The sequence below is a fragment of the Carassius carassius genome, chromosome 20 (assembly GCF_963082965.1).
Source record: "Carassius carassius chromosome 20, fCarCar2.1, whole genome shotgun sequence".
In the NCBI taxonomy this organism is placed as follows: Eukaryota; Metazoa; Chordata; class Actinopteri; order Cypriniformes; family Cyprinidae; genus Carassius; species Carassius carassius.
Genome location: NC_081774.1, coordinates 5,647,532 through 5,673,916, shown reverse-complemented (window position 1 = coordinate 5,673,916; position 26,385 = coordinate 5,647,532). Strand labels below are relative to the sequence as shown.

General features: G+C 36.5%; 2 protein-coding genes across 2 annotated transcripts; both read left to right on the top strand.

Annotated features, from left to right (window-relative positions):
• The first annotated feature begins 2,143 nt into the window (after positions 1–2,143).
• On the top strand, positions 2,144–13,042 carry fndc7a (fibronectin type III domain containing 7a). Its single transcript, XM_059501308.1, has 14 exons — positions 2,144–2,304; positions 2,697–2,712; positions 3,332–3,589; positions 4,063–4,320; positions 5,814–6,071; positions 6,493–6,747; positions 6,842–7,096; positions 7,202–7,459; positions 7,699–7,950; positions 8,043–8,297; positions 9,173–9,433; positions 9,532–9,561; positions 9,752–9,793; positions 12,420–13,042. The coding sequence occupies exons 1-13, from the start codon at positions 2,245–2,247 to the stop codon at positions 9,781–9,783; spliced, it is 2,448 nt and encodes an 815-aa protein (XP_059357291.1). The 5' UTR covers positions 2,144–2,244; the 3' UTR covers positions 9,784–9,793; positions 12,420–13,042.
• Positions 13,043–18,104: 5,062 nt separating this feature from the next.
• Positions 18,105–25,474, top strand: LOC132096960 (fibronectin type III domain-containing protein 7-like). Its single transcript, XM_059502643.1, has 13 exons — positions 18,105–18,376; positions 18,458–18,718; positions 18,841–19,110; positions 19,362–19,619; positions 20,061–20,330; positions 20,741–21,004; positions 21,272–21,532; positions 22,568–22,828; positions 22,906–23,169; positions 23,805–24,065; positions 24,262–24,525; positions 24,651–24,914; positions 25,185–25,474. The coding sequence occupies exons 3-13, from the start codon at positions 19,062–19,064 to the stop codon at positions 25,472–25,474; spliced, it is 2,706 nt and encodes a 901-aa protein (XP_059358626.1). The 5' UTR covers positions 18,105–18,376; positions 18,458–18,718; positions 18,841–19,061.
• The last annotated feature ends 911 nt before the right edge of the window (positions 25,475–26,385 follow it).

Sequence of the window (26,385 nt, the reverse complement as noted above, 5' to 3'; positions counted from 1 at the left end):
AATACATTATATTACACATCTCCACAATGGAGAAAGCATCACAGGTGTGATTCTTGTATAATGCCACTTTCATCACATCACTGGGAGAGTTACGCTGTAAACAATCTCCTGTAGCGACTTCAGTGTAAAATACGGTAACTTTAGAGACAAAGTTCAAATGAACATATCAGATGTCCTTCTCTCATGACTCCTATGAATATGCTACAACTCTGATGCTCCGTTCTCTATTGAAAACCCAACAATGCTGAGGCAAACGCAACCCATCAGTGACCCAGATAAGTGGGATTTACAGGGTGGGATTTTGAATTGTCTGCCCCCAGCCCCCTCTCCTAAACAAAATGAAATAGATATGCTATAACAAGGTGAATGCAAATTCAAAAAGCATTCTGGTGTTTTTAAACAATTCTGAACTAAAGTACACCATAATTACACACTTCTGTTTGCTCTGACCTGTTTCATTCTGCTTTCACAAAAATATTCATGTGGCACCATGATAAAGTAAATGCTAAATCTGAATCTCATTATCAGATCTGGCTTATAAGTACCAGCCTGTGCCAACATGTCTGTTTCATTCATACTGAGGTTTTATCTAGCGTCTGTTCTTTCCCAAAGTGATGCCTTTTCAATTATTTAAATAAAAGAAAAAAGTTTTTTTTAATAGAAAAAAAAAACAGTAAAAAACAGGAATATTGCGAAAACAGTTGTCTCTTGGATTAAAAAAAAAGTAATTTATTTCTGTGAATTTATTTACACCAGTCTTCAGTATCACATTGTCCTTCTTATTATCAATATTTTGTGCAGCTTAATGTTATAATGGAAACTGATCTTTTTTTTTTTTTTTTTTTTTTTTGGATTTTTTCATTTAAAAAAAAGTTCAAAATAACAGCATTTATACTTTGTGACATTATAATTGTATTTCCTGGCACTTTGAATCAATTTAATGAATATATGGGGAATAAAAGTATTATCTTCCAAAAATAAAAACTAACTTACTGACTCAAAACTTTTGAAGGTATATATACTACAAAAGTCCTTTCAACTGAGGGATTCAACTTGAATTCCCTATAAGCACTGGCTGTATAACATAACCAGTTTTGGTAATTTTTCATAATAAATCAGGCATGTTGATGGCTGTATACATAACATACATGACTAATGTATGTCACTAACTTGTTGTGCTATACAACTTGAATTGAAACCATTCCTGCTATGGTTTTGAAATTCTTAAATGTCCCCTGGAAATGAAAAATAAGCTCTGTAAAATATATACTAAAGCATGTCATGTTACACTGACAGGACTTGACCACAGATTTATGGCTTTTACATTTCCTCTGGTCATTCAGCTACATGGATATTTTGACACTATTATTACACATACAGATTTCATCTGCATCCCTCACAATAATCTATGTTCTTTAAGCAAAACCTCTGATTAGATTCCCTGCTTCTCTCATGTTCCTCCTTACAAAAATGACCCCAATAATCTCACGCATGTCTAGCATTTCAGAATAATATCACCAGCTGTTTTCAGACTCGCTAAGACATCAAACCAGGAATCATAAATCTGAATTCTCATTGTGAACTAATTAAGTTCTATTTCTCCAATATACTACAACAATTTTAGGTGAAACATCTGAGAAAAAGTACTGAAACATTTTAACAACTTTTTTTTGAAGTTGTTAATACAACAAAGATGACTAGTGTGTGCTTTACAAAATACTATTTTAGTCTACTTTAAAATGTAAATATCTGAGTGAAAATTGTTTCTGGTGTATGAAATAGCAACCGTTCAGCAATAACAATGAGTTGTCATACAAGTATGTAATACGATAAATGCCTCTTCAGATTTGTAGTACAATTTTTCAATTCATAACATGAATTAATCCCACTGATACTTTTTAATTCTGAAGTATTCTCTAAGTTTATATTTTAAATTTTAACATTCAATATCTTGTGTATTTGCCATTCTCTGGCAGAGTGGATCTTTTAGTCTATCCTCAAGTGTATTGATGGCTACCTGTGCCATCCTTCAGCGCTGATAGGTCCAGTCTTCCTCTGTGACAGAGGGAGGGGGCGCATGTTAACGCTCAGTACTCCCAGAACAATACAATACCTGTTGGACGGTAATAGAGAGAGAGAAAAAAACAGAACTTAAGCCTCAGCCATTACCCTGCAGAAATAGAGAGTCAAATCAGAAGAAGGAAGTGTGCCCTAAAGGCAGCTGATCAGCACCAAATTTGAGGCATGGAGTCAAAATATTTGCATCTTTCTAATATCATCTTATTGATTATTACTGTGCCACAGGTAAGGTTCTTCTTATGCATGTGGTATTTTACCATTATGGGGACACTTGCTGAAAGAGTGTTTAAAGTGTACTGGAATTCTTAATAAACAGTAGGCCTATTGTAAAAAAAAAAAAAAAAAAAAAAAGATTATTTGTAATACATAAACCAATAGTCCTTTTTATTATACTACTGTCATGTTTTGCTCTTGTACACACTTTCAAGTCAAGGAAAAATAGCTCTGGATCTAAAATCTGTGCTGAGTGATGCTCAAATAAGCTTCCTTGGCCACTAATGGCACATAATACCATATGACAGAGTAATAGTCCCTGAAATAAGCAAAGAATGGATGCTTTCTAGCATGTTTTATATATATTAAAAGTAATTTGTTGTATTTCTGTTCTTAATTTACAGATATGCAAAGCAAATGGTAGGAGATCTATAATATTTGTCATATTTGGGTCATTCCATGAAATTGGTGCATTTTGTCTTTCATGTAAACTGTATACGTTTATTTATTTATTTTTATTTAAAAGATACCTTAAACAAATACTTGAGACAAAATTGTACTATATGTTATGGATGGATATTGTTCTTATCACATCCCCCCAAATGTTTTTGTTTGTTTGTTTGTTTGATTTCTGTCCCTGTAAAGGTCTGTTTACAAGTTGTTTTAGTTAAAATTAAATATGAAATAAAAGCATAATTGGTAATATTGTGGTGTTAAATCTGATATAACAAATCTGTTGTTTTATATAGGCTATATATATATATATATATATATATATATATATATACATATATATAGGGCCTAAATAAAAACAACCCTGTTATCATCCTTTAAGGGCATCCTTTAAAGTTTAAAGACTTGACAAATTTTAAGTTAAAACGTTTAGTCAAATCTTTCAACAGGCTAAAACTCATCATTTTCAAAACTGAAAACGGCGACCATTTTGAGGAATGACCCGGTTGTTTTCATCTTGTAGTATTGATTCATTGTAACAGGTATTATGATTATTATGCTTTCCTAACCGCTTCTCCGTCAGCAGGCATCACGTTATCCGTGTTCACCGTCACTTCCAAAAGTATGACGGTCCGTTGGAGCGGACATACCGGCGCGAGCTCGTATAAAATCACCGCCACGCCGAAAAACTCCCCGGAACCGTCTGTTTTCGCGCAGTTTAGCGGCAGCACGGTGATGGGCTCCGTTAACTCGTTATCCCCGAACACTGTGTACAAGATGCGGGTCGAAGCCATGGACAACGCGGTCAACGTGCTCAGCAGCGCCGAGACGGAGGAGACGACAGGTAACGTTAAGAAAAGTTCAAATCCAATCATTTAAAGTAAATTGAAAATGTACTTTATTTATTTTGAATTTGAAAGTAATAATTTAGGTATGAATTTATTAGAAACATTATGTATTTCACTTAATGGTTAAATGGTAACGATAATATGTAATAAATATGATTAATTCACACACACACACACACACACACACACACACACACACACACACACACACACACACACACACACATATATATATATATATATATATATATATATATAAAACACTTTTTAGCAACAGACATTATGAAGGCCACTCTACATAATACATTATGAATTATTATAATTATTAATATTTAAAATCACTGCTTTTATCTACCATCATTCCAAATTAATAATTGATTCATATGTTTCTAAAAAAGTATAGCTATTGGTTTTTTATTCACTGTAATTTCATTTATTATTATCATGTTATTGTATTGTGTGCCATCAGCTCCCGAGGTGCCCTTCATACACCAGGCCTACTCCAAACACAGTGACAGCATCACAGTTGAGTTCGGTGTGGTGTCTGGTGCCACCAGCTACATCATCCGGGCAGAGAATGACGATGGGTTCTTCTCTGAAAGCCTGGTGAACACTTCCCCTTGGACAGTGGTCGGTCTGCTGCCTTACACCCAATACACCCTCAGCGTGATGTCCGTCAACACTGGGGGAAGGAGTCAGCCTTCTCTACCTGTGAATGCTAGGACAGGTAAAATGACTTTCATTAAAAAAAAAAAAAAACTTCTGCTTGATTTAAACATGCCTTTTGCTTAAGACTTTAGCTATTTTGCATTTCTTTCTTCTTCTTTTTTTAAAGGGTAAAATCCCTGCTGTTTGTGACAGAAAAAAATGCTTTACCATGGTTTAGGTGGTCTTCAACTGGTTACCTGCCCAACTAGCTGGTCTGCCAGCCTAAGCAATGGAAATGACAAACATATAAACCTCTATAAACCCATCAAACTAGATAAGATTAGCATGGTGGCCTATTCAAATTCATACATTTGTAAAATTTTACTTTAGCTCAATACATATCATTCTAAACAATTAATCTGTGGTTATTAATCAGTTTCAGTCCAAAAACAGTTTACTACCATACTTTACTATGGATTATGGAAAGCATAGTCCTCAAATCCATGGCATAACACTTTAAAGATCAAATAAAAGTGTACCTTAGTCTTCCAACCAATACAGACATTTTCATAAAAAGCTCATTTTATAAAGATAACACAACATAGAATGGAAGGAAACTTGAGCACTGTTCCCTGTTTGGTTGAAAATGAGTTGGTATTTGTTACCTGTAACAATAACACAGTATTGTTTACTCCAGCTATTGTGTAGAGTTGGTACCTCTGGCTCTACTGACTGTTGATGGTAACTGCACCTTGAGCTGGACTTTATACCCAAAACTGAATGAAAAGATAAAACCATGAGAACTAGGCTGTTGCTTCTCCCCAAGGAATGACTTTGACGTAACAAAAGAGGGCTGGGTTTCATAAAGTTTCATTTATAAGAACAGAACTTACACTCTATCTCTCATTCAACCCAACCGACACGCTGCAGGTTGTTGATTCCATCTCAAGATCCTATATCTGTCCCTATCAGACATTTATACTAGTATGATGATATTTTTAATAGGTTAATAGGGAAAGTCCACCCTAAAATAAAAGTGCTATCAATATTTATTTACTCATTGTCATGTCATTCTAAAGATGCATGATGTTGTTATTTCTTCTGTGGAACACAAAAGAAGACATTTTCAAGAATGCTTGTAACCAAATAGTTCCCAAATTTACTTCTATAGACAACATATAAAAATGTAATATGTAAATGTAATAGTAAGTAAAATATAAAACTACATATATAGATACTTTATGGGGGTCAATGGGACCCAAAATTGTTTGGTTACCAACATTCTTCAAAATATCTTCTTTTGTGTTCCACAGAAGTAAGAAACTCATACAGGTTTGGAATGAAATTAGGGTGAGCACATGATAAAAGAATTTTCATATTTGGGTGGAATATCCACTTAATTTAGACAGGAATCTTTTTTTCAGTTGTAATGATCAAAACTCACCACTAGGGACAGTAACTTTGCCTGTGATAATGCACGTGCTGTTTTGTCAACATGTTTTATTCCCTCTGTCTTTCATTATGCTAAAAAAACTAAGTTTTTACGTAAATTTTTTCCCTGTTTTTTCCCAGTGTTGGTAGCCCCAGACCTGTTTTCCAGCTCCCCCAGCAGTGACATCATTGTGATAGAGTGGAATCCACTGGACCACGCTGTGCTGTACAGCCTGGTCATGACCATGGAGGGCTTAGACATGCGGGTCAGACTCAACACGTCTGAGACCAATCTGACCTTCACTGAACTTCAGCCTGGCACCACCTACACAATCAAGGCCAATGCCTGGGATCCAGATGGTAACCAAGGAGATGAAATCGCCATCTACCAAATCACACGTATGGGCTTACTTGTTTCTAGTACTTTGAATGTGTTCACACAATACATTTCGCACTAAACTGCTTGGCTCTTTTTATTGAAAGAGGTGGGACCCAGTGTCCAACATGTTCAAACATTCTCTCATTCATTCTGTGAAGTGTTTTGCCTGACTCTACAGTATGTACTAGATAATCTGTTTATAATTTAGTAAAATGTAAAATCGTGATAAACCATATTGGATTCTCAGGCATTGTTAGAATTAGTAAAAAAAAGTTCCAAGCCAACTGCCGAGTAGCACTGTTTCATATACTCAGATTGTTACTCACATTTGCAGCTTGCTGAGTGTTCATTTTAGGCCCTGAATACAGGTTTGGAACGAGGTGGGGTATATGATGACAGAATTTAAATTCCTATCTCTTTCTGTCCCACTGTCCTCTACAGGTCCTCCTGTCCCGGGAGATGTGCAGGTTCAGTTGTCGCTGGGTCGCTCTATTGATCTGGCGGTGTATTGGCAGATAGTCCGTGGTGCCGATGTGTACACTGCTGTGAGCTCAACTGGCCAAAACTGCAGCTCCAACCTAGGCACCTACTGCATAATCAGTCCCCTCAGCTGCAGCCAGAACCACTCCATCACCGTCACAGCACAGAACGAGGCCGGCCCCAGTGAACCTTCATCTCCACAGGACCTTCTCACCTGTATATTTTACTCACACACACACATACAAAACCAAACATTCGCATAAATAGAGAGTTGTGCAGTTCTTTGTTGTCTTCTTTGAATCATTTTCAGTCCCATGTCCTCCTGAGCTGGTGTGGATTGAGGAGCCGACCACAGGGAACTGTTCCGTCACATGGTCTGAGGTTCATTGGGTGGATTACTATATCGCCTATGTAAAGAGAGATGACGGCTTAGAGGAAAACTGCAACACCACTGGCACGACTTGCTACTTCCAGTGCATATGTGGATACACGTACCTCTCAACTGTGTTCGCTTACAACCTGGCTGGAACCAGTCCACCGGGTCAAATAGTCAACTATACTACAAGTCTGTATTCCATGCACATAGATTGACATTTATTTGTTTAACAGATGCAATTTTGCACAAAAATATTTGGTAGGAAATCTGATATGCATCTCTATCTGTCCTCAGTCCCCTGCTGTCCAAACGATTTGTCAGTGTCTTTGATTTCAACCGAGACTTTAGAGATCTCATGGTCTTCAGTTCGAGGAGCTGAGTTATATGAGACGATCGCTGCAGATGGTAGCGAATGGATCCACTGCAACGACACAGCTCCTGTGTGTGCGCTCTCTGATCTCACCTGTGACAGTCTGTATAGCGTGGTGGTGCGGCCCTGCAGTGAGACACAAGGATGCAATAAAACCTGTAGTGCACATACACGCCGGACAGGTACACACAGAAATGCTCATTTGCGTGTGAATCCACAAAATACTGCTGGCCAAAAAGTACCATGATGGTTTTTTTTGTATAATTACAATAATTTTGACCCACACGGTGTATTTGTAGCTATTGCTACAAATATATCCATGCTACTAAGACTGGTTTTGTGGTCAAGGGTCAGATATGATCTGATAACTGCAACATGGTTTCAGTTTTTATGAAATTTAGCTTATTTCTCTTTCTCTTAGCTCCATGTGCCCCTGTGATCCTCAACGTGACTCAGGTGAACTCTTCCACGGTGGAGGTGTTCTGGATGGTTACAAACACAGATGCTAACTACACTGTAATCGCTATGGGTCTCTCTCAATTGCTCACCTGCTCATCCAGCAGCACTTCCTGCTACATCAGTGTGTCCTGTGGATCAACATATGATGTCAGCGCCTATGCCACAACCACAGCAGGACAGAGTCTCCCCAGCTACTCCATACCCCTGGAAACAGGTGCAGTAATGAAGATAGAAAACATCCGGAAATAGATCATTAATGGTTGACAAAGGTCAAGCGATATATAAATGTCCCCTTTCTCTCTCCAGGGCCCTGTTGTCCAGAAACTCTGAGTGTTGACCAGGTGACCCAGTCTATGACAAACATCACTTGGTCGGTTGCCACAGGTGCGCGTTCTTATATCACCTCTTTGACATCCCCCAGAGGTCATGCCAGATGTCACACCATGGACACCCACTGCCTGCTGGGATGCATCACATGTGGCACCAGCTACAATGTGTCGCTGGAGGCCTTCAGTATTACTGGACATAAATCAGAGTGCAGTTACCATGGTTTCTCTGCAAGTGAGTAAAGTAGCTTTTTTTTTTTTTTTTTTACATATTTAACCACATAACTGGTTACCAGTCATTTACACGAGTTATGTGCTTCTATCTATATGACTAATTAAAAATATATATTTTTTATATATATTACACTTAAAAATACTTTTAAATTCACATAAGAAAACTAATACGAAAATAATAATAAGGAATAAAAAATAAAAAAATGTAATTATAAAAAATAAAAAAACACAAAATTATTCACTACAGATTCAACATTTGCAAACTTTTGACTGGTAAATAGTCATTTATTCTAGTAGATGCTTTTTATTCAACCCGGTGTTCTTTTAGTGATTTATATTTTAAGCTTGTGTTCTTTCTTTAATATAGTAATAATAATTGTTATTAGTATTATTACATTTATTATTCTCATTTATAGGAATATTATTAATACTTGTAGCTTTAAAGGTAGCTTCTCAATGTACTTAAGAAAACAAAGACAAAAACAATATTAGAGAGTAAAAAGAATGAAGAATAACATTACAAATAAAAAAGTGAAATGATTAATAATAAAACAAAACAAAATCAAAACAGTCAAGTAAAGGTTTTCATTAAAACAACATCATATGATTGAGAAATAAAAAATGAATGCATATGACAGTGTGACATCTGTGACTCTAAAAATATATTTAAAATGAATGAAAATAAATGAGTTTGAAATAAAGAAACAAGCAAAATGTCTGTGTAAATCAGTTGTAAAACCAGTTTTTGCACATATTCAATATAACCATACTTAGCAAAGGTTATAAGAATGATTTATGCAAAGATTTGAATAAATCAATGAAAAATTGACTCTTTTACCATTCTATCTGATTTTCTTCATCTCTAACCTCTTTCAGGTGCATGTTGTCCGTCCAGCGTCAGACTCTACCGGATGGATAACAACACTCTTCGGGTGTACTGGCGCTCTTCTCCCGGCCTGTACAACTACACAGCTGACCTGCACGGTACCAGATCTAACTACACCTGCAGTGCCACAAATGGGGCTCATGGATGTGACATCTCTGAGATCCTGTGTGGGGAAGTGTACACCGTCGTGGTCGCTCCCTTAACACAAGAGGGTTCAAAGGTCACATACTGCCCCAGAAGAATCTACTCAGGTACAAAATGATGTTATAATTATAAATAAAACAAGAACAAAATATGGATAAAACATCACATTTTAATCTTGTAAAATGACGTTTCTTTATTTTTTCAGTCTCCTGTTCTGGAAACACTGTGGGAATGGGTGTGTATTCTCATTGAAACTCATCTTCAATCATACACTTTTAAATATTTAAAATATATATATTATTTTATATTATATAGTATTATTTTAAAAAAATATACACGTCAAAAAATAGACATTTAGAAATGACAAGCTCTTCCAAGTTCATTCCCTATGACTGCTATATAACTGCTTTTCTGTGTGTCTGCAGTAATCTATCGAGGCCGGAGGAGTGTGGACTAAAAACCATTTTGTGAGTGATTTCACATAAATTATGACTGAATGTTTACATTTACTGTCATCACTCACAGACACGGAGTCTCATGGGACAGATTTATTTATTTGCATTTGCTTGTTGAATTTGAATAGTTTTTTTATTGTATTGATAATATTGTGTTCATCGCTTTGAGAAGCTTCTTTTAAAGGCACTTTATACAATAAAGTTTATTATTATTATTATTATTATTTGTGTCCACCATAAGATAAAATGTATCATGTCAACATGTGCACATCTTAATTGCTATACAGCCTGTGACAATAAAATATGACACTTGTGCTCTTTGGACTCCAGATGTGCATCTCAGTCAAAATCTATTCAGATATGATAAATGATTAAGTGTCATGTTACTTGTCTTAAAACGTTTAGGAATAATAAAAAACATCTTATAAAACCTGTCTAAATATACAACCCGAATTCCAGAAAAGTTGGGACGTTTTTTAAATTTTAATAAAATGAAAACTAAAAGACTTTCAAATCACATGAGCCAATATTTTATTCACAATAGAACATAGATAACATAGCAAATGTTTAAACTGAGAAAGTTTACAATTTTATGCACAAAATGATCTCATTTCAATTTTGATTTCTGCTACAGGTCTCAAAATAGTTGGGACGGGGCATGTTTACCATGGTGTAGCATCTCCTTTTCTTTTCAAAACAGTTTGAAGACGTCTGGGCATTGAGGCTATGAGTTGCTGGAGTTTTGCTGTTGGAATTTGGTCCCATTCTTGCCTTATATAGATTTCCAGCTGCTGAAGAGTTCGTGGTCGTCTTTGACGTATTTTTCGTTTAATGATGCGCCAAATGTTCTCTATAGGTGAAAGATCTGGACTGCAGGCAGGCCAGGTTAGCACCCGGACTCTTCTACGACGAAGCCATGCTGTTGTTATAGCTGCAGTATGTGGTTTTGCATTGTCCTGCTGAAATAAACAAGGCCTTCCCTGAAATAGACGTTGTTTGGAGGGAAGCATATGTTGCTCTAAAACCTTTATATACCTTTCAGCATTCACAGAGCCTTCCAAAACATGCAAGCTGCCCATACCGTATGCACTTATGCACCCCCATACCATCAGAGATGCTGGCTTTTGAACTGAACGCTGATAACATGCTGGAAGGTCTCCCTCCTCTTTAGCCCGGAGGACACGGCGTCCGTGATTTCCAACAAGAATGTCAAATTTGGACTCGTCTGACCATAAAACACTATTCCACTTTGAAATAGTCCATTTTAAATGAGCCTTGGCCCACAGGACACGACGGCGCTTCTGGACCATGTTCACATATGGCTTCCTTTTTGCATGATAGAGCTTTAGTTGGCATCTGCTGATGGCACGGCGGATTGTGTTTACCGACAGTGGTTTCTGAAAGTATTCCTGGGCCCATTTAGTAATGTCATTGACACAATCATGCCGATGAGTGATGCAGTGTCGTCTGAGAGCCGAAGACCACGGGCATCCAATAAAGGTCTCCGGCCTTGTCCCTTACGCACAGAGATTTCTCCAGTTTCTCTGAATCTTTTGATGATGTTATGCACTGTAGATGATGAGATTTGCAAAGCCTTTGCAATTTGACATTGAGGAGCATTGTTTTTAAAGTTTTCCACAATTTTTTTACGCAGTCTTTCACAGATTGGAGAGCCTCTGCCCATCTTTACTTCTGAGAGACTCTGCTTCTCTAAGACAAAGCTTTTATAGCTAATCATGTTACAGACCTGATATCAATTAACTTAATTAATCACTAGATGTTCTCCCAGCTGAATCTTTTCAAAACTGCTTGCTTTTTTAGCCATTTGTTGCCCCTGTGCCAACTTTTTTGAGACCTGTAGCAGGCATTAAATTTTAAATGAGCTAATTAAGTGGATAAAAGTGTAAAATTTCTCAGTTTAAACATTTGCTACGTTATCTATGTTCTATTGTGAATAAAATATTGGCTCATGTGATTTGAAATTCCTTTAGTTTTCATTTTATTAAAATTTAAAAAACGTCCCAACTTTTCCGGAATTCGGGTTGTATATATATTTTAAAAGAAATCCTACTTAAGACATTATTTCATTACAATTAAACACTTCCCCTATGCAAAATTATACACCTGTGTGTGTGTGTGCTCTTGTTTTTGTGACGTATCAGGACACAACTCTGTATAATGACATGGGTATGACACAGGTATTACAAGGAGAGGGTGACTTATGAGGACATAACCCATGTCCCCATTTTTCAAAACGCTTATAAAACATACAGAATGAGGTTTTTTGAGAAAGTAAAAATGCACCAAGTTTCCTGTGAGGGTTAGGGGTAGGGTTGGTGAAGGGCCATAGAATATGAAAGAGAATCTCATCACACACACACACACACACACACACACACACACACACACACACATGTTTGTTTTTGTGAAAAGTGGGGTCCCCAAACGTGTGTGTGTGTGTGTGTGTGAGTGTGTGTGTGTGATGAGATGGTGTGGGGGTAAAAAAGACAAAAATATAAAGAGAATGTTGCAGGATCTTGTCTTTGACATGACATAAATCATGTATAGGCCATATACATTTCAGTGTGTATATGATCAAAGTTGGACCGCCCACTAATGTCTTTGTCTTCTGTTGCAGGGCACAGATGAAAGAAGATGGAGCTCTGATATCACCAACTGAGCATTCTCTTCTCACCACATTTATATACTGTTTGCCAGCAATACCTATAACAATTGGCTCAATGAAAATGTATGTGTATCATTAAGATCTTTTAAACGTGTATTTTTCAATCAAATTGTTATCCATTTCTGAATATATGCTATTTTATAAATGCATGTCATTTGTATTATGAAGTTTGCATTTATACTGTAATTTTCTGATATTCAAAGCATGTTACGAAGCCCAAATGTTTATTTACATGTCCAAAAAAGATTAAGTAATCATGAAGAATGACTCTGTTAATGTAGTGTAATGATTCAAACAACACTAGAAGCGTTGGTACGATTTCCCCTAAGCAGCAAGCCTCCAAAAGGAGTGGACCAGTGTGCTTTATACTGGGTGGACCTCTTCTGAACTAGGATGGGAAATTTGAACATGCAGCACAAGTGTTATGTTCAGTATCCGCCCCAGGTCATACGTGTCCTTTGGATGATATATTACATTGAATTTGCAAAATATGTTTGTTTACTAATGACCAACAGCCTGAGAACTTCAATACAATAGCAGCCTTTAGTAGTCTTAATAAACAGCATGAAGCATTACATACGGAGAATGTATTTTTTAATGAACTTTTCAGATTTCTTAAATATTTTGGAACATATTTTTCACACTATTTGCTATTTATATATTTATTTTATGTACACGTTTTAGGGCTGCTAAAGTTTACACATTAATTCTTTAGATTGACTAAATGTTTAACTCTATTAATTAAATTTATAATACAGTACTGTTCCATTTCTAATAACTGGTGTAAACAGTCAGAACTTTGCAAGAGTTTTCCATCTCAAATGCAATAATGTCACAAAAGCATGATCAAAAATGTCACATGTATCAGTTGACAATAGAAACGTTCTCTTTCTCTACCTTTTCATGAAGATCTGCACACAACTCACGTCTCATATGCAATTTTTTTTATCCAACTAATGGCACCTGTATTGATAAATGAAACCCAGATGGGAAACATAATTTCAAGCTGCAAAATACCTCAAAGACATGGCATGACACACAAAAGATTTCCTGAGCTGTGTTATCATCATGAAAACCAACACACCAGAAGATATTATGTTCTCTTACATGACACCATATTTAGTGGCACTTGCTAAGATAAGCATCACTGTTATCAATACTGGATTTCAACACACCCTGAACCATAAATATTAAACTTCAGTAACTTATCTTGCACCGTTTGTGCTATGGGTGTGAGCAATACCTCAAATCAGATGAGAACCTCAAGCCAACTAGCAACCAACCTAAAAAACAAAGATACCACATAACATAAAACCACCAGGAACATGCTGTTGTGGCCATTGCTCTTGTCCATCAAGGTTTTTTTTATTTTTTACAATTATAAGTCTAACCACTAACCACAACTACTCTAAAAGTCACGTATTAAAGCATCATTCATGTCCACATGGAGCACAAACATTAAAGTTTAATAATTAACTATAATAGTAAACTAGCCAAATGTCAGTGTAAGTGTCAGCAAAATGCATAAAATAACAATATTACTGACAGATGCACTGATATGACCGAGAGATACCGTGCCTACAGCATGCAGGTAAAACGTGAGACAGACCCGTCATTGTGTTGCACGAACATAAGATGAGCCTCAAAAACACGTGCCATACAAAGACAGGTCACCGTGATTTTACCAAGACATGTTCCTGGATCAACATTATTGTCCAAAAATATAGACTTAGCCCAATCCCTACCCCTAAGCCTACCCATAATTTATTCCTAAAATCAGTGGAAAATGATAGCTGTTTAACCAGATTGCAGAAGAATTTTTCTTCTAAGCAACATAATCTCACATTCGTCTCTGGAATATACTTGCCAATATTTTTTGCGCTAATATAGTGCATGAGTTTCTGAAAGCTAGTGCTAGTTTTTACAGAATATCATGTGATGAATGATGAAAACAGAATCGATTTATTTTAACTTCAGAATATGAATCCATCCATTTGGAGGATATGAAACGTCTGCTATTTTGACTGGCTTTTTATCTCGAAAGTCAGATTTTCTTCTCTCTCGCAATAGCATGGTTACATCTCACACTTTCTGGCTTTTCTTCTCACAATTGAGAGTTTGAGTAGATGTAACCATGCAATTGCGAGACAGAAAAAAAAAATCTGAATTTTGAGTTATAAGTTATTATTGTGAGGAAAAACGCAATTCTGAGAAAAAAAGTGTCTCTGGCTTGTGACATATAAACTCAAAATTGTGCAAAAAGAATATTAGAATTGTGAGAACTGCGGGTTTATATCTCACAGCACGGGCTTTTCTCAGAATTGTGAAAAACAAATTGGCAAGAAAAGTAACAGCTGAGAGAAATAACCTGCAACTTTAAGATAAAAAGGTCACAATCGTGAGAACTACTGTGTACTTAAGACATTTGCATGTCTTACTCTGCAAGTCTTATAAAGTTGTGTAAAGCCAAATGTGTGAAGCCTAGTGTTTTATTATGTGTTCAGATTTAATAAGTTGGGACACACTATAGGTGTCGTTAACTAATATGTTCTTACAATCTAAATTATTTGTATTTGAAAATACCATTCTTTATTTACGCCTGTAATTTTTTTCTGTAGTTACATCATACTGTTGACCCTATACCTCTACCCTTTAAACCTAATCATACCACCAAACCTGTCCCTAAACTTACCTGTATCCCACCTCAAGTGTTTATCAATTAAACATGAACACAATAGGCACACAACAATTCATTATTATCTATTCATTATTAATTAGATAGTATTTATAAACACCAAATATGAAGTGGGAGTAAAAGCTGTGTAGTGTATTAGCACATTAATATAATAGCCCTTTACTCTGTCTCATTGTTTATTTTTTTTCAATGAATGTGATGAGAAACATCAGTCATTGTTCAGTCAATATTTCAGTGCATCATACTTGAACATATTCTGACTTTCCTGAAGAAAAAAAGGGCCACATCTGAGTAATAAAGTATCTTCGGTGATGAAGTCTGAATCAGGCTCCACAGAAACTATGATTGGTGCTTTCACAGAAGAATGAATGAAACAAGTGATTCGCATTTACTGCTGGATCAGGCCTGGACTCCACCTGTGTTAAAGTAAAATAAACTACCGTATTTTTCGGACTATAAGTCACACCTGAGTATAAATCGCATCTGTCCAAAAATACGTCATGATGAGGAAAAAAACATATATAAGTCGCACTGGACTATAAGTCGCATTTATTTAGAACCAAGAACCAAGAGAAAACATTACCGTCTACAGCCGCGAGAGGGCGCTGTCTTCAGTGTAGACTACAGGAGCACTCAGCAGCATAGAGCGCCCTCTCGCGGCTGTAGACGGTAATGTTTTCTCTCTGTTAATTTCTCTTAGTTCATTTCTCTTGGTTCATGTCAAATTAATTTTGATAAATAAGTCGCACCTGACTATAAGTCGCAGGACCAGCCAAACTATGAAAAAAAGTGTGACTTATAGTCCGGAAAATACGGTATATCGTTAAAGACACTGATCTTAACACCATACAAAACCATTTGAGCTGGCTGGACACAGAGTTGGGTGTATGTTTCAGGCTCTTAATCGAAGAGGCAGATCTGCTTTCCCTTATAGCTTCTTCTTTCTGGGATCAGTGAGACCGAGACAAAGACACTCTATTCCTTCATAATATTCCTCTTTAAAGAACCAGCACACACTGCTTTAGGCACAATGATCAATTTTTATAGAGTAACATTCTAGTAGTTTCTGCATTCCCAGTGCGGCTCAGAAAGGAATATCTCTCATATTTTGAAGTGATGAGACTCTGGACTCTATACAATAAGAAATAAGATATAGCATTAGCAGTTACGTATTAGACAGGTGTGACCTACGGCTACTTCCTTACAGGAAATTGCAAGCTAAATATTCCTGATGGAAGAGAAGGGGAAAAGAATTCAGAGAAAAAATGAACTGCTTCCGAAACAAGATTACATAAGTTGAGTGAAAGACACAGTGAATAAAATAAACAATAAAGAAGTATACATTAAAATACACACACAATGATTTACAGAATAGAGCTGAAATTCTTTCAAAGTTTCTCAAGTTTCTCAAAGTTAATCATTATATTAGCCAATATCCAACTTAAGATGCAGATTTAAGAATTAAGAAATCTAAAAAAAGTTTTCAATTTTTCAAAAATGCAAAAAAACTACCCTCTATTACATAAAAAAAAATCTCCATTTACTGTTTTGACTGCTTTTCAGTTAATGTACCATTGTGAATTCAGTGAAAGGTATATTATTAACTTTATAATAAATGCTTTACTGAAAACACAACGTGATCTCATGAGAATACGTGTGTATTTTTACGTTAAATGTGGTTCTACCATACGTACATTTCCTTACGTTTTCATGAACATAAAAACGTACAACTTTGACGTATTTATAGCAGTAAAACGTACAAATACTTACGTGTTAGCAACAGCCATCAATCCAGCTGAACGGATTCAATTCAGTTGCAACCTTACATGAGTCAAATTTACTAATTGGTTTCAATCAGTATTCAAAAGACCAACTTATTCATAAGTGCACCATCATTATTACAGAATACAATATTAAACCAGCATTAAAGTGAAATAATAGGGGAAATATGTTCATCCAGTAATTTAATCTTTTAACATTACACCAGACAGCTTGAGGCAAGCCAGTACAAGGATGGGAATTTCACTCTTTCCATTATCCTGAGCCAGTTTCCCTGAAACCTAATGACTAACAACCTATCCTATATCACTTTCCACTCAAATATAATCCAAATATACCAGTATGCTCTTTATTTAAACAAATTATAATTTTTAAATAATTATTAAAAATACGGGGCATAACTAGAAAGAACAATAGTGTCAAAGTTTTAATTTGTCAAACATAGCCACTAGACCCCCAGCCTACCCTTTACCTATTAAACCACACACACACACACACACACACACACACACACACACACACACACACACACACTCGCACAAACAAATACACACAGATACTCAGATGATGTCTTCAGCCCAGAGGCATCCACCTGTCCTCATTTTGAATGCACTGATTGGTTCTCCCAGAGCAGGTATACTAGCAACATGCCACAAAAGATTTCAGATTTCTCTCAATATTAGCAAGTGTATGTATCATAACTTACCTGTAACTTATTAGCACCTTACACATCAAACCAGAGATGCATCTTCCAGGGACACTGTGCATCTTTGTAACGCTATTTTCAGTGACGCAGGTATTTATTAATCGGTCAAAAAAAGAAGATTTGCTATTATTCATGATTTATTGTTGTTTTATTCTTGAAGTCCTTATGATTAATTTGTCTATAATATTTGTCTTTGTTCTAAGGTAAAAGAAGCTGCTGCAAGTAAGTATTTAATATTTATTTTAGTAATTAGTAGTGGTGTTAAGAATATTAATACAATGTAAAATTATGTACCACAGTTCATTAAAAGGTCTTAATTTACCAAGGTTTTTTTTATTAAATAGCAAAATTAACCAATTAAAATCTTTAGAAATGTATTTACTTAAGTATTAAGTATTAACACACACTATTAGAATTTAAAATCACTAAAGTATTATAAAATACTTACTTTTTTTTTGTCTCCTCCAGGCTGCAACATAACATCAATATCATCACCCACTGCATCATCTCTCCTTGTAAAATGGAACTATTTTACAGGAGCGACAAACTATATTCTGGATGTCAGGGCTGTGAATGCAACCAACACAGCACCTATCTCTATTACACTCTCTAAGTCCACAGTGGAGCGACTGGTCCAAGGCTTGAGACCGGGACAAATTTATCTAGTGACTTTTAAAGTGTTTTTGCTCGATTATATTACATGCATCGACTCCCAGACAGTACAGACAAGTAAGCTATTGACCCACACATATCTTATTAAATTTCTGGATTGTTAAATTTTTATTAAATTAATGTCATTTGTGCATGCAGTTCCTTCCACCTCACAAATAACATATTCAAAGGCAATATCAAGCACCTCGATCAGGTTTGAGTGGTCCAGTGCACAAGGAGCCGATAAATATATTTTGGTGGTGAATGGCACTTTCCATCCTGAGACTCAGAACTTCACATTTAACTCGCTAAGTGGACAGATAGACAACCTCCAGCGAGCCACTTCGTACAGCTGTTACATTTATTCTGCCAATTCTGCAGGACTCAGCACCAAGAGCCTTGTCAGAACCATCAGAACATGTAAGTCTACTCAGTTCTTTCCAGTTTTGTGCTATTGTCATTACAGCAGATTTTTGCTACCCTGTGAATGAAATCTTGCCTTTCTATAATTGACAATTAAAAAGTATTTTTTTGTTCCACAGTGGTGCAGCCACCAGATAATGTGGCCGTGAGTGAGTTAACGCAGACTACGGCTCGTGTAACATGGAACATCGTCTCAGGTGTCCTGCTTTACCAGCTTTCAGTTATTGCCAATAACAAGCCGGGAGTTCTCCCGGTTCTTAAAAATGTCACTAGTACCGCTGTGAATATCTCAAACCTGGAGCCGTGTACAACATACACAATAGGCGTTGCATCTATCAACATGTTCCTTGAACCAGGAGAGTCCAATAATGTCACCTACTCAACTACCAGTAAGTCAAGATGAAGCAGAACATTTCAAAGCGAAACCTTTGATTAAAATCATCAAGCAGTAGATTTATGCCTTGATGTTTTTTGGATGCTTCTAGACTTGCATAACCAAGACTTCATTTAAGAAAAAAGCCTAGTCCAAGATTCTAGTCCAGAATCAATACTGAGCATAAACCAAGTCTAGAAACCAATGCTAGTTTTTGCAGCATCTGGATATGCAGATCTCTAACATATGACTTCTTGTTTATCTCAGCTATTGGAACAGTTTCCTCCATCTCTGTGGAGTACAACTGTCTTACTTCTACGGAAACGATTAGCTGGGATGCGGTTTTTGGTGCCACGTCGTACCGTGCCGTCATTACAGATGGCCAAGGCCGGTCGCTCAACTGCTCTTCAACGGACACCTCCTGCCAGATCTCGAATCTGGTCTGCGGGGAACGGTACACTGTATGGATTACAGCCATCGCTAACTGTGAAAGCACTTCCGACGGCAGCTACTTCTTCGAGACAGGTAAAGACGTCCCTTCTCAAAGGTCTCGCTCACACCTGATCCAGTCCTCTGAGAGGTGAGCAGGAAATCCTGTCGTGGTGTAGCAAGTCTGAAGAGGAAAACACCCAAGAATTACTATCATGTAGATTAAATTAGCTTTACGGTCCATTGAGGCAGATATTGTTTCTGGAAGTTCATGCGGTATCAGGTGGCAGAGTCCTAATTTAGCCCTTAAAGTTAGTAAAGCTACCTGCCTTCTCTAAGATTATCTTTCTCAGGTTGTTTTTATCTACTCTCCACCCAAAAATGAAAACTCTGTCATCATTAATCATCCTCGTGTACGACTTTCTTTGTTCTGCAGAAGATATTTTCATTTCTGAATGAACTGTCCCTTTAAACCAAAATGGAAATGTATATTTCACCAGCAAATGCATTTCTTTTCCCCTTCTCTCAAAATAACAGCACCATGCCCACCCAAAGCGCCAAAAGTGTACCGCGAGTGCTCCACTAGTGTCATCTTGTTCTCGTGGGAGCCCACCAACAACACAGCTTATTACTTCGCCATTGCTGTGGACTCGGACGGCCTGGTAACTGAGTGCGTCACTGTGGAAACCTCCTGTTATTTCACCGACACTGTCTGTGGTCAAACATACAGCTTCTACGTCAGCGCCGTCTACACCGGAGGACTAGACTGCAACAGTGGAAAAACAGAGGGTTTAGTCGTCAAAACAGGTGAGTTGGTCATTTTGGTAAAAAAAAAAAATCTATAAATATTTAATTTTCCATGGTTTTTCATGGAACACATCATTTTGCAGTTGTTTATGTCTGTGTGTTTTGTTTTCGGGTTTAGAAGCCATTTAAAAGACAATTATATTATCAGCACTAACACACTATTGGATGGGAACATCATTTAAATTGAATTAAGATGGATTATGACACCAACTCTGCAATAGCAATACTGTTATTGAACTGACTTTAGATGAAAAAATGAGCTACTTCAAAGCTGGATTAAACTATAACATTAATTTATTAATCTGAAGCTATTTTAAAACTATCTGTATTGTCTGAACCATATAAAGTGTCTTGACTTGTTTTAAATACAAATCTTAATTTTGGCCCCCTCTGTCTCCTTACCCATGAAGCCCCATGTTTGCCGCAGAACATCTATGCGATTGCAAATTGTAATAGCATCAGCAGTGTCATCATTACTTGGGACAAGGCTGCAGGAGCCGAAGCCTATGTTGTGGAGGCCCGAGGTAATCGTAAAGATTTCTACAACTGTACGTCTGCAAACACAAGCTGCACACTAACAGATCTGGATTGCGGAGAGAGCATGAGCGTGTGGATTGTTGCCAAAAATGGTGAATGCACTACTGATCCTGTAATGGGAGATGTGGCAGACACAGGTGAGTGTCTCTGGATATCGTGGTAATACAATGGTATTCTTTAAAATGCAGTATAGCATTTGCACTTACATATTGTTGCTCTTTTATTAGTTTTGATTGCTTCTATTGTCCTCATTTGTAAGTCGCTTTGGATAAAAGCTTCTGCTAAATGACTAAATGTGAATGCAATATATATAGTGGTATAAGAATATGCACTTACAAAAAAGTACTGTGGCATGGTATAAGATGATGATACTATACACAATGTCCCTTTATCTCCCACTATAGTTCCCTGCATTCCTCAGAACGTGTCTGCTGTGGACACCTGTAGTTCAGACTCTGCCTCTTTCACATGGAATTTTGCCAGCGGTGCAATCATCTACATTGGAATGGCAGTGCATGTGACTGGCACAGTTCACACCTGTGCTGCCATGGCGACAGAATGCACATTCCCAGACCTACAATGCGGCGAGGAGTATGATGCGTATGTCTTGTCAACTAACCTGAAATGCAACAGTTCTGAGAGTCAACATATCACCCTGCAGACAGGTAGGTGCACAGAAAATCAAAAAGAATGAATAAAAGGGGCCAGATATTTTAAAATGCTAAATAAATTATCAAGTAAAATACTAAAATTTGGATGAATAGAAATTGCTAGATATTAAAAATTAATTTCTTAATTTAATATTATTTATAAAATAATGTGAAATCTAAAATAAGGGCGGGGGGGCAGATAATAAATCATAAATAAATAAATAAATAAATAAATAAATAAAAGGGGTCAGTGTTTAAAATGTAAATAAACAAAAATAAAAGAGGATGATGAAAAGGGGACAAAACTAAAAATAAGTGACCAGAGACCAAAAAAAAAAGTAATAAATAAAAAGGGAAACATATTTAAAAATACATTTAGAAATGTTTATAATTCATTTATAAAATACAAAAAAAGTAGGCATTTAAAGTAGGCATTAAATGACACTGGACATCTAAAATGTAAAATTAAATAATATGTAAAACTAAACATAAAATGGGATGCCAGATATTTAAATGTAAGAAATAATATTATAATATAAAAAATAAAATGGCATGAATAAAAGGTTGAATATTTAAAATGTAAAATAATACAAAGGCTCAGATAAAAATGTTAAATAAAAAATACAACAGGATAATTAAAATAGATATTTAAAATTTAAAAATGTAAAATGTATTATAAGAAAAAAATAAAATTTAAAAATAAAATGGGATGAAAAAAAAGCAGCCAGATATTTAAAATGTAAAAAAAAGGATAAAAAAGGGGCATACTTTTAAAAAGTAAAATAAAACAATAAGAGACGATGAATGAAGGGGCCCAGATATTTAAGATATAATTATCACATGAAAAAAAAAAAAAAAAAATATATATATATATATATATATATATATATATATATAATTTAAACATTTTTAAAAAATCTTTTTAAAAAATCTTACACTAAACATTTTACATCGACTTGAGTGTTTTACTGTTTTTATACATTTATATAAAAGTAAAACAAATGCATTTTTGGCTTATACAAAGTAAATCTGATACATTCTCCACTGTAGCTCCATGTGCTCCGGTCAGTGTGGGGGCCACTAGAGACTGTGCAGCAAATCAAGCAGTCGTAAGTTGGCAGGCCCTTCAGACTGGGAGTCTATACACAGCAGTACTGCAGGATGAACATGGGCCCACAGTTAACTGCAGCTCCAGCTCTAACAACTGCACATTCACAAACCTGCTCTGCGGAATGAAATACAACGTCACAGTCACAACAAATGATGGTCAATGTGGAAGTCAGCCATCCACACCCATTCAAATACAGTCAGGTGACTCTCATGTGAGCATGCATACGTGTTTGCACAGTAATAACAGACTTTTGAAACTGACTATATATCTCTTTTAGTTCCCTGTGACCCTCAGAACATAACAACTGTGCTCCAGTGTGACACCAACACAGCCAACGTGACATGGACTGCCAGTGCAGGAGCTAATGGGTACACGGCAATGGCAACAGACGGGCAGCAGCAACGCTTAGCTTCTTGTCACTCTATGGGGACTTCCTGTCAGCTGACCTCTCTGCCGTGTGGGATGAGACTAAATGTAACTGTCCAAGCTGATGGCGCCACCTGCAACAGCAGCTCTCAACCTAAAGCTGTAGTGGAAACAGGTGTCAGCTCACATTAACATTTGCTAATTTCAGTGATTCATAACAACGTGTACAGAAAATGTGGTCCTTAAATACATTAGATATATGAATTTCAATGCTTTAGATAGGAAAAAAGTTGCATTTGGTGGTTTATTATATCCAATATATATATATAGGTGGGATCCACATGTATTGCAATAATGAATAATAAAAAAATAATAATAATACACTACTATTCAAACGTTTAGGGTCAGTAACATTTTAAGGAAAGAAACCATTACATCATTATATATATATATATATATATATATATATATATATATATATATATATATTGAACAGAGCAATTGTTTTTAAAACTGATAAGAATAATGACTGCTGAAAACTCTGCTTTGACATCACAGTAATAAATGTCATTTTAAAATATATTCAATGGAAAACAGTTATCTTAAATTATAATATTATTTACAATATCACATTTTTTAAATTGTGGTTTTCATAAAATAAATGCAGCCTTGGTGAGCATAAGAAACTTCTTTCAAAATCATTTTACTATGCCTTAAAAGTTTTGAACAGTAGTGTATATAGAGTATACATTTTTATATATTTTTTTTATATAGCCTTTTTTTCATATAACTCTCTCTTCTTTTCCCTAGCTCCCTGCGTTCCCACCAATGTCGCTGCTGCTCTAAACTGTTCATCCAATATTGCCTCCGTCACCTGGCAAAGTGCCCTTGGTGCCACTTGGTACTTGGTTAAGGCAGAAGGCAACCAAGGGTACAAGACGTCCTGCAACAACACTGTCACACACTGTGATATCCCAAACCTGCAGTGCGGCCAGGAATATACCATCACAGTCATGGGCATGAATGGTAACTGTGTGGGCCCGGCTAGCCAGCCTGTCACACTTGTCTCAGGTATTGAACTCTAGCTCAATAGTAATAATTAGAGATTGGAGCAAAATAATTGTTTTCCTGAACTATTAGCAACCACCCAGAACATCCTAGCAAACATATAGCAACATCTTAGCAGTTTTTGCATGGCAAGCACCATTCAGTAAATGTAAAAACATATACTGCAGTTTGAGGTGATAACATTTTTGTCATGTTGCAGCTCCATGTCCCAACACTGGCATTCGAGCCAGTCTGGACTGCAGCACCAACTCAGCACTCATTTCTTGGACACCAGGCAATGGTTCACTAAGTTTCAATGCAACACTGAAGTCTTTCCAGGACCCCCAGAAGCACAACTGCTTGACCAATGGCTCGTCCTGTAGCATCAGTTCACTGCCGTGTGGTCAGCACTATAACATCTGTGTTACAGGATACGGGCAGACCTGTTCAACCTCTTCTAAATCCTTGGTCACTCTTGACACAGGTATACCATAAAATAACAACACATAGTACATTTAGAATAAACTCTAATTTGGCGATTCTCCTGGCATCAAATGATCCATTGGGCTAAAATGTTCTGATTTTGTGCATTAATCTTTTCCCTCCCAGCTCCGTGTGTTCCCACTCAAGTCAATGTGTCATTATCTTGTGGGTCGGACACGGCATCTGTTTCCTGGGCAGCATCTAGTGGCCTTGTTTCATACTATACAGTAACAGCAGTAGATGATTTTGGACATACGCTAACATGTAACTCCAGCAGCACTTCCTGTGACATCAGAGGCCTGGCGTGTGGTCAAACATACAACGTGTCAGTCACAGCTATGAGCATGGACTGCACTGGGCAACGTAGTGAAGTGCGTCGCATCAATGCTGGTATGTATTTTCTCTAAAATCATATTTTGCATAAAGCAAGTTTGTGGCATTTAAATCCAGAACGTTTAAACTATAGTACACACTATTATTCTATACAACACTTTTGAATGTTGCTAAAAAAAGAAGAACAAATTCAAGTGCTTTGACAACAATACTTCAAATTTTAAAATGTATTTGACAGCACAGATTCTGCTGAGAAAGATTTGTTTTTAACCTGGATAATTCCTTTAAACATGCTGAAGTAATACTTTGTTTTCCTTTGTCTCCCAGCACCCTGTGCTCCCCAGTCTGTGGTCAGTCAGCTCTTAGACTGTCAAACAGGTGATGTTCAGATCAGCTGGCAGTCAAGTAAAGGGGCGCAGATCTACTATGCTCAAGCAAAATCCACTAACAAGACTCTGTTGTGTAACTCCACCTCCACGTCCTGCACCATCCCTGCACTCGGCTGTGGACAGACGTACAATATCACTGTGGTTGCAGAAGCCAACGGCTGTAGCTCCAACGCCAGTGCGATCAGTCAGGTCACAGCAGGTAAAGTGACATTTGAACAAACTGAATAAAATAAATATGCACACAATTATTAATATATCAAAAACAGCTCCATTAATCTTTCTGGTAACCTCAAATTTAATTATGATTTACATGAATCACAATATTTTCAATTTAAAAGAGCAAAATTTGACAAAAGAAGAGTGCATGAATACAATCAGGGTCATATTAAAAAATGTCCTGGCTCTCACAAGCTTACAAGCTTTAGACAGTGAATGGGGGTTGAGAAGAAAAATATCCATATTTAAAACTTTATAAACCTTAATCTCTAGTTTACGCTAACTGTCAAACACATATTATCGAGAGAGTGGAGTTCCAGCAGATGAAGTAGGCGTAGCTTAAGCTCTGGTGTCTGGCTCTTTTTATGATGGATGGATGGATGCACTTTTTTTACGGGCTTCAAAATCTCGAATCATATTTAGAGTGCACATATTTCACACAATGCTCCTCTCTAGAGTTTTTTTCTTGCAAATTATCAAGCTACAGAGATTGAATGACTTTGCTAAGGTAACATTATATGTTTGCAAGCTGTTTTATTTTTTGCAATTTAAAACACTGGTGTATATTTTAGTAATCTGTACTATTTTTTCAACACACTCTCCGATTATCATTCTTGTTTATTTCATGCTTATAACTAGAGGTAAAGAGGAAGACATGATTGCTTTCACACTTGCCGCATGAACGCAGCGGCTACAGCGATCTGTCATGCCACATAATGATGTCAAAATTACATTTATTGTTTGTATTTCATAAGAAAAATTACAAGCTTAGGCTTTGTTATTTGAACAGGGGGCACCGTTTCATTCATGCATCAGACCTGCATAGATTTAATTGAAAATCAATGACTTCAGGTTATTTGCTGAAAATTATTACTGGTGCCCTGACAACTGCATAGCAGCCCAGTGAAAACAATTCCAAACAC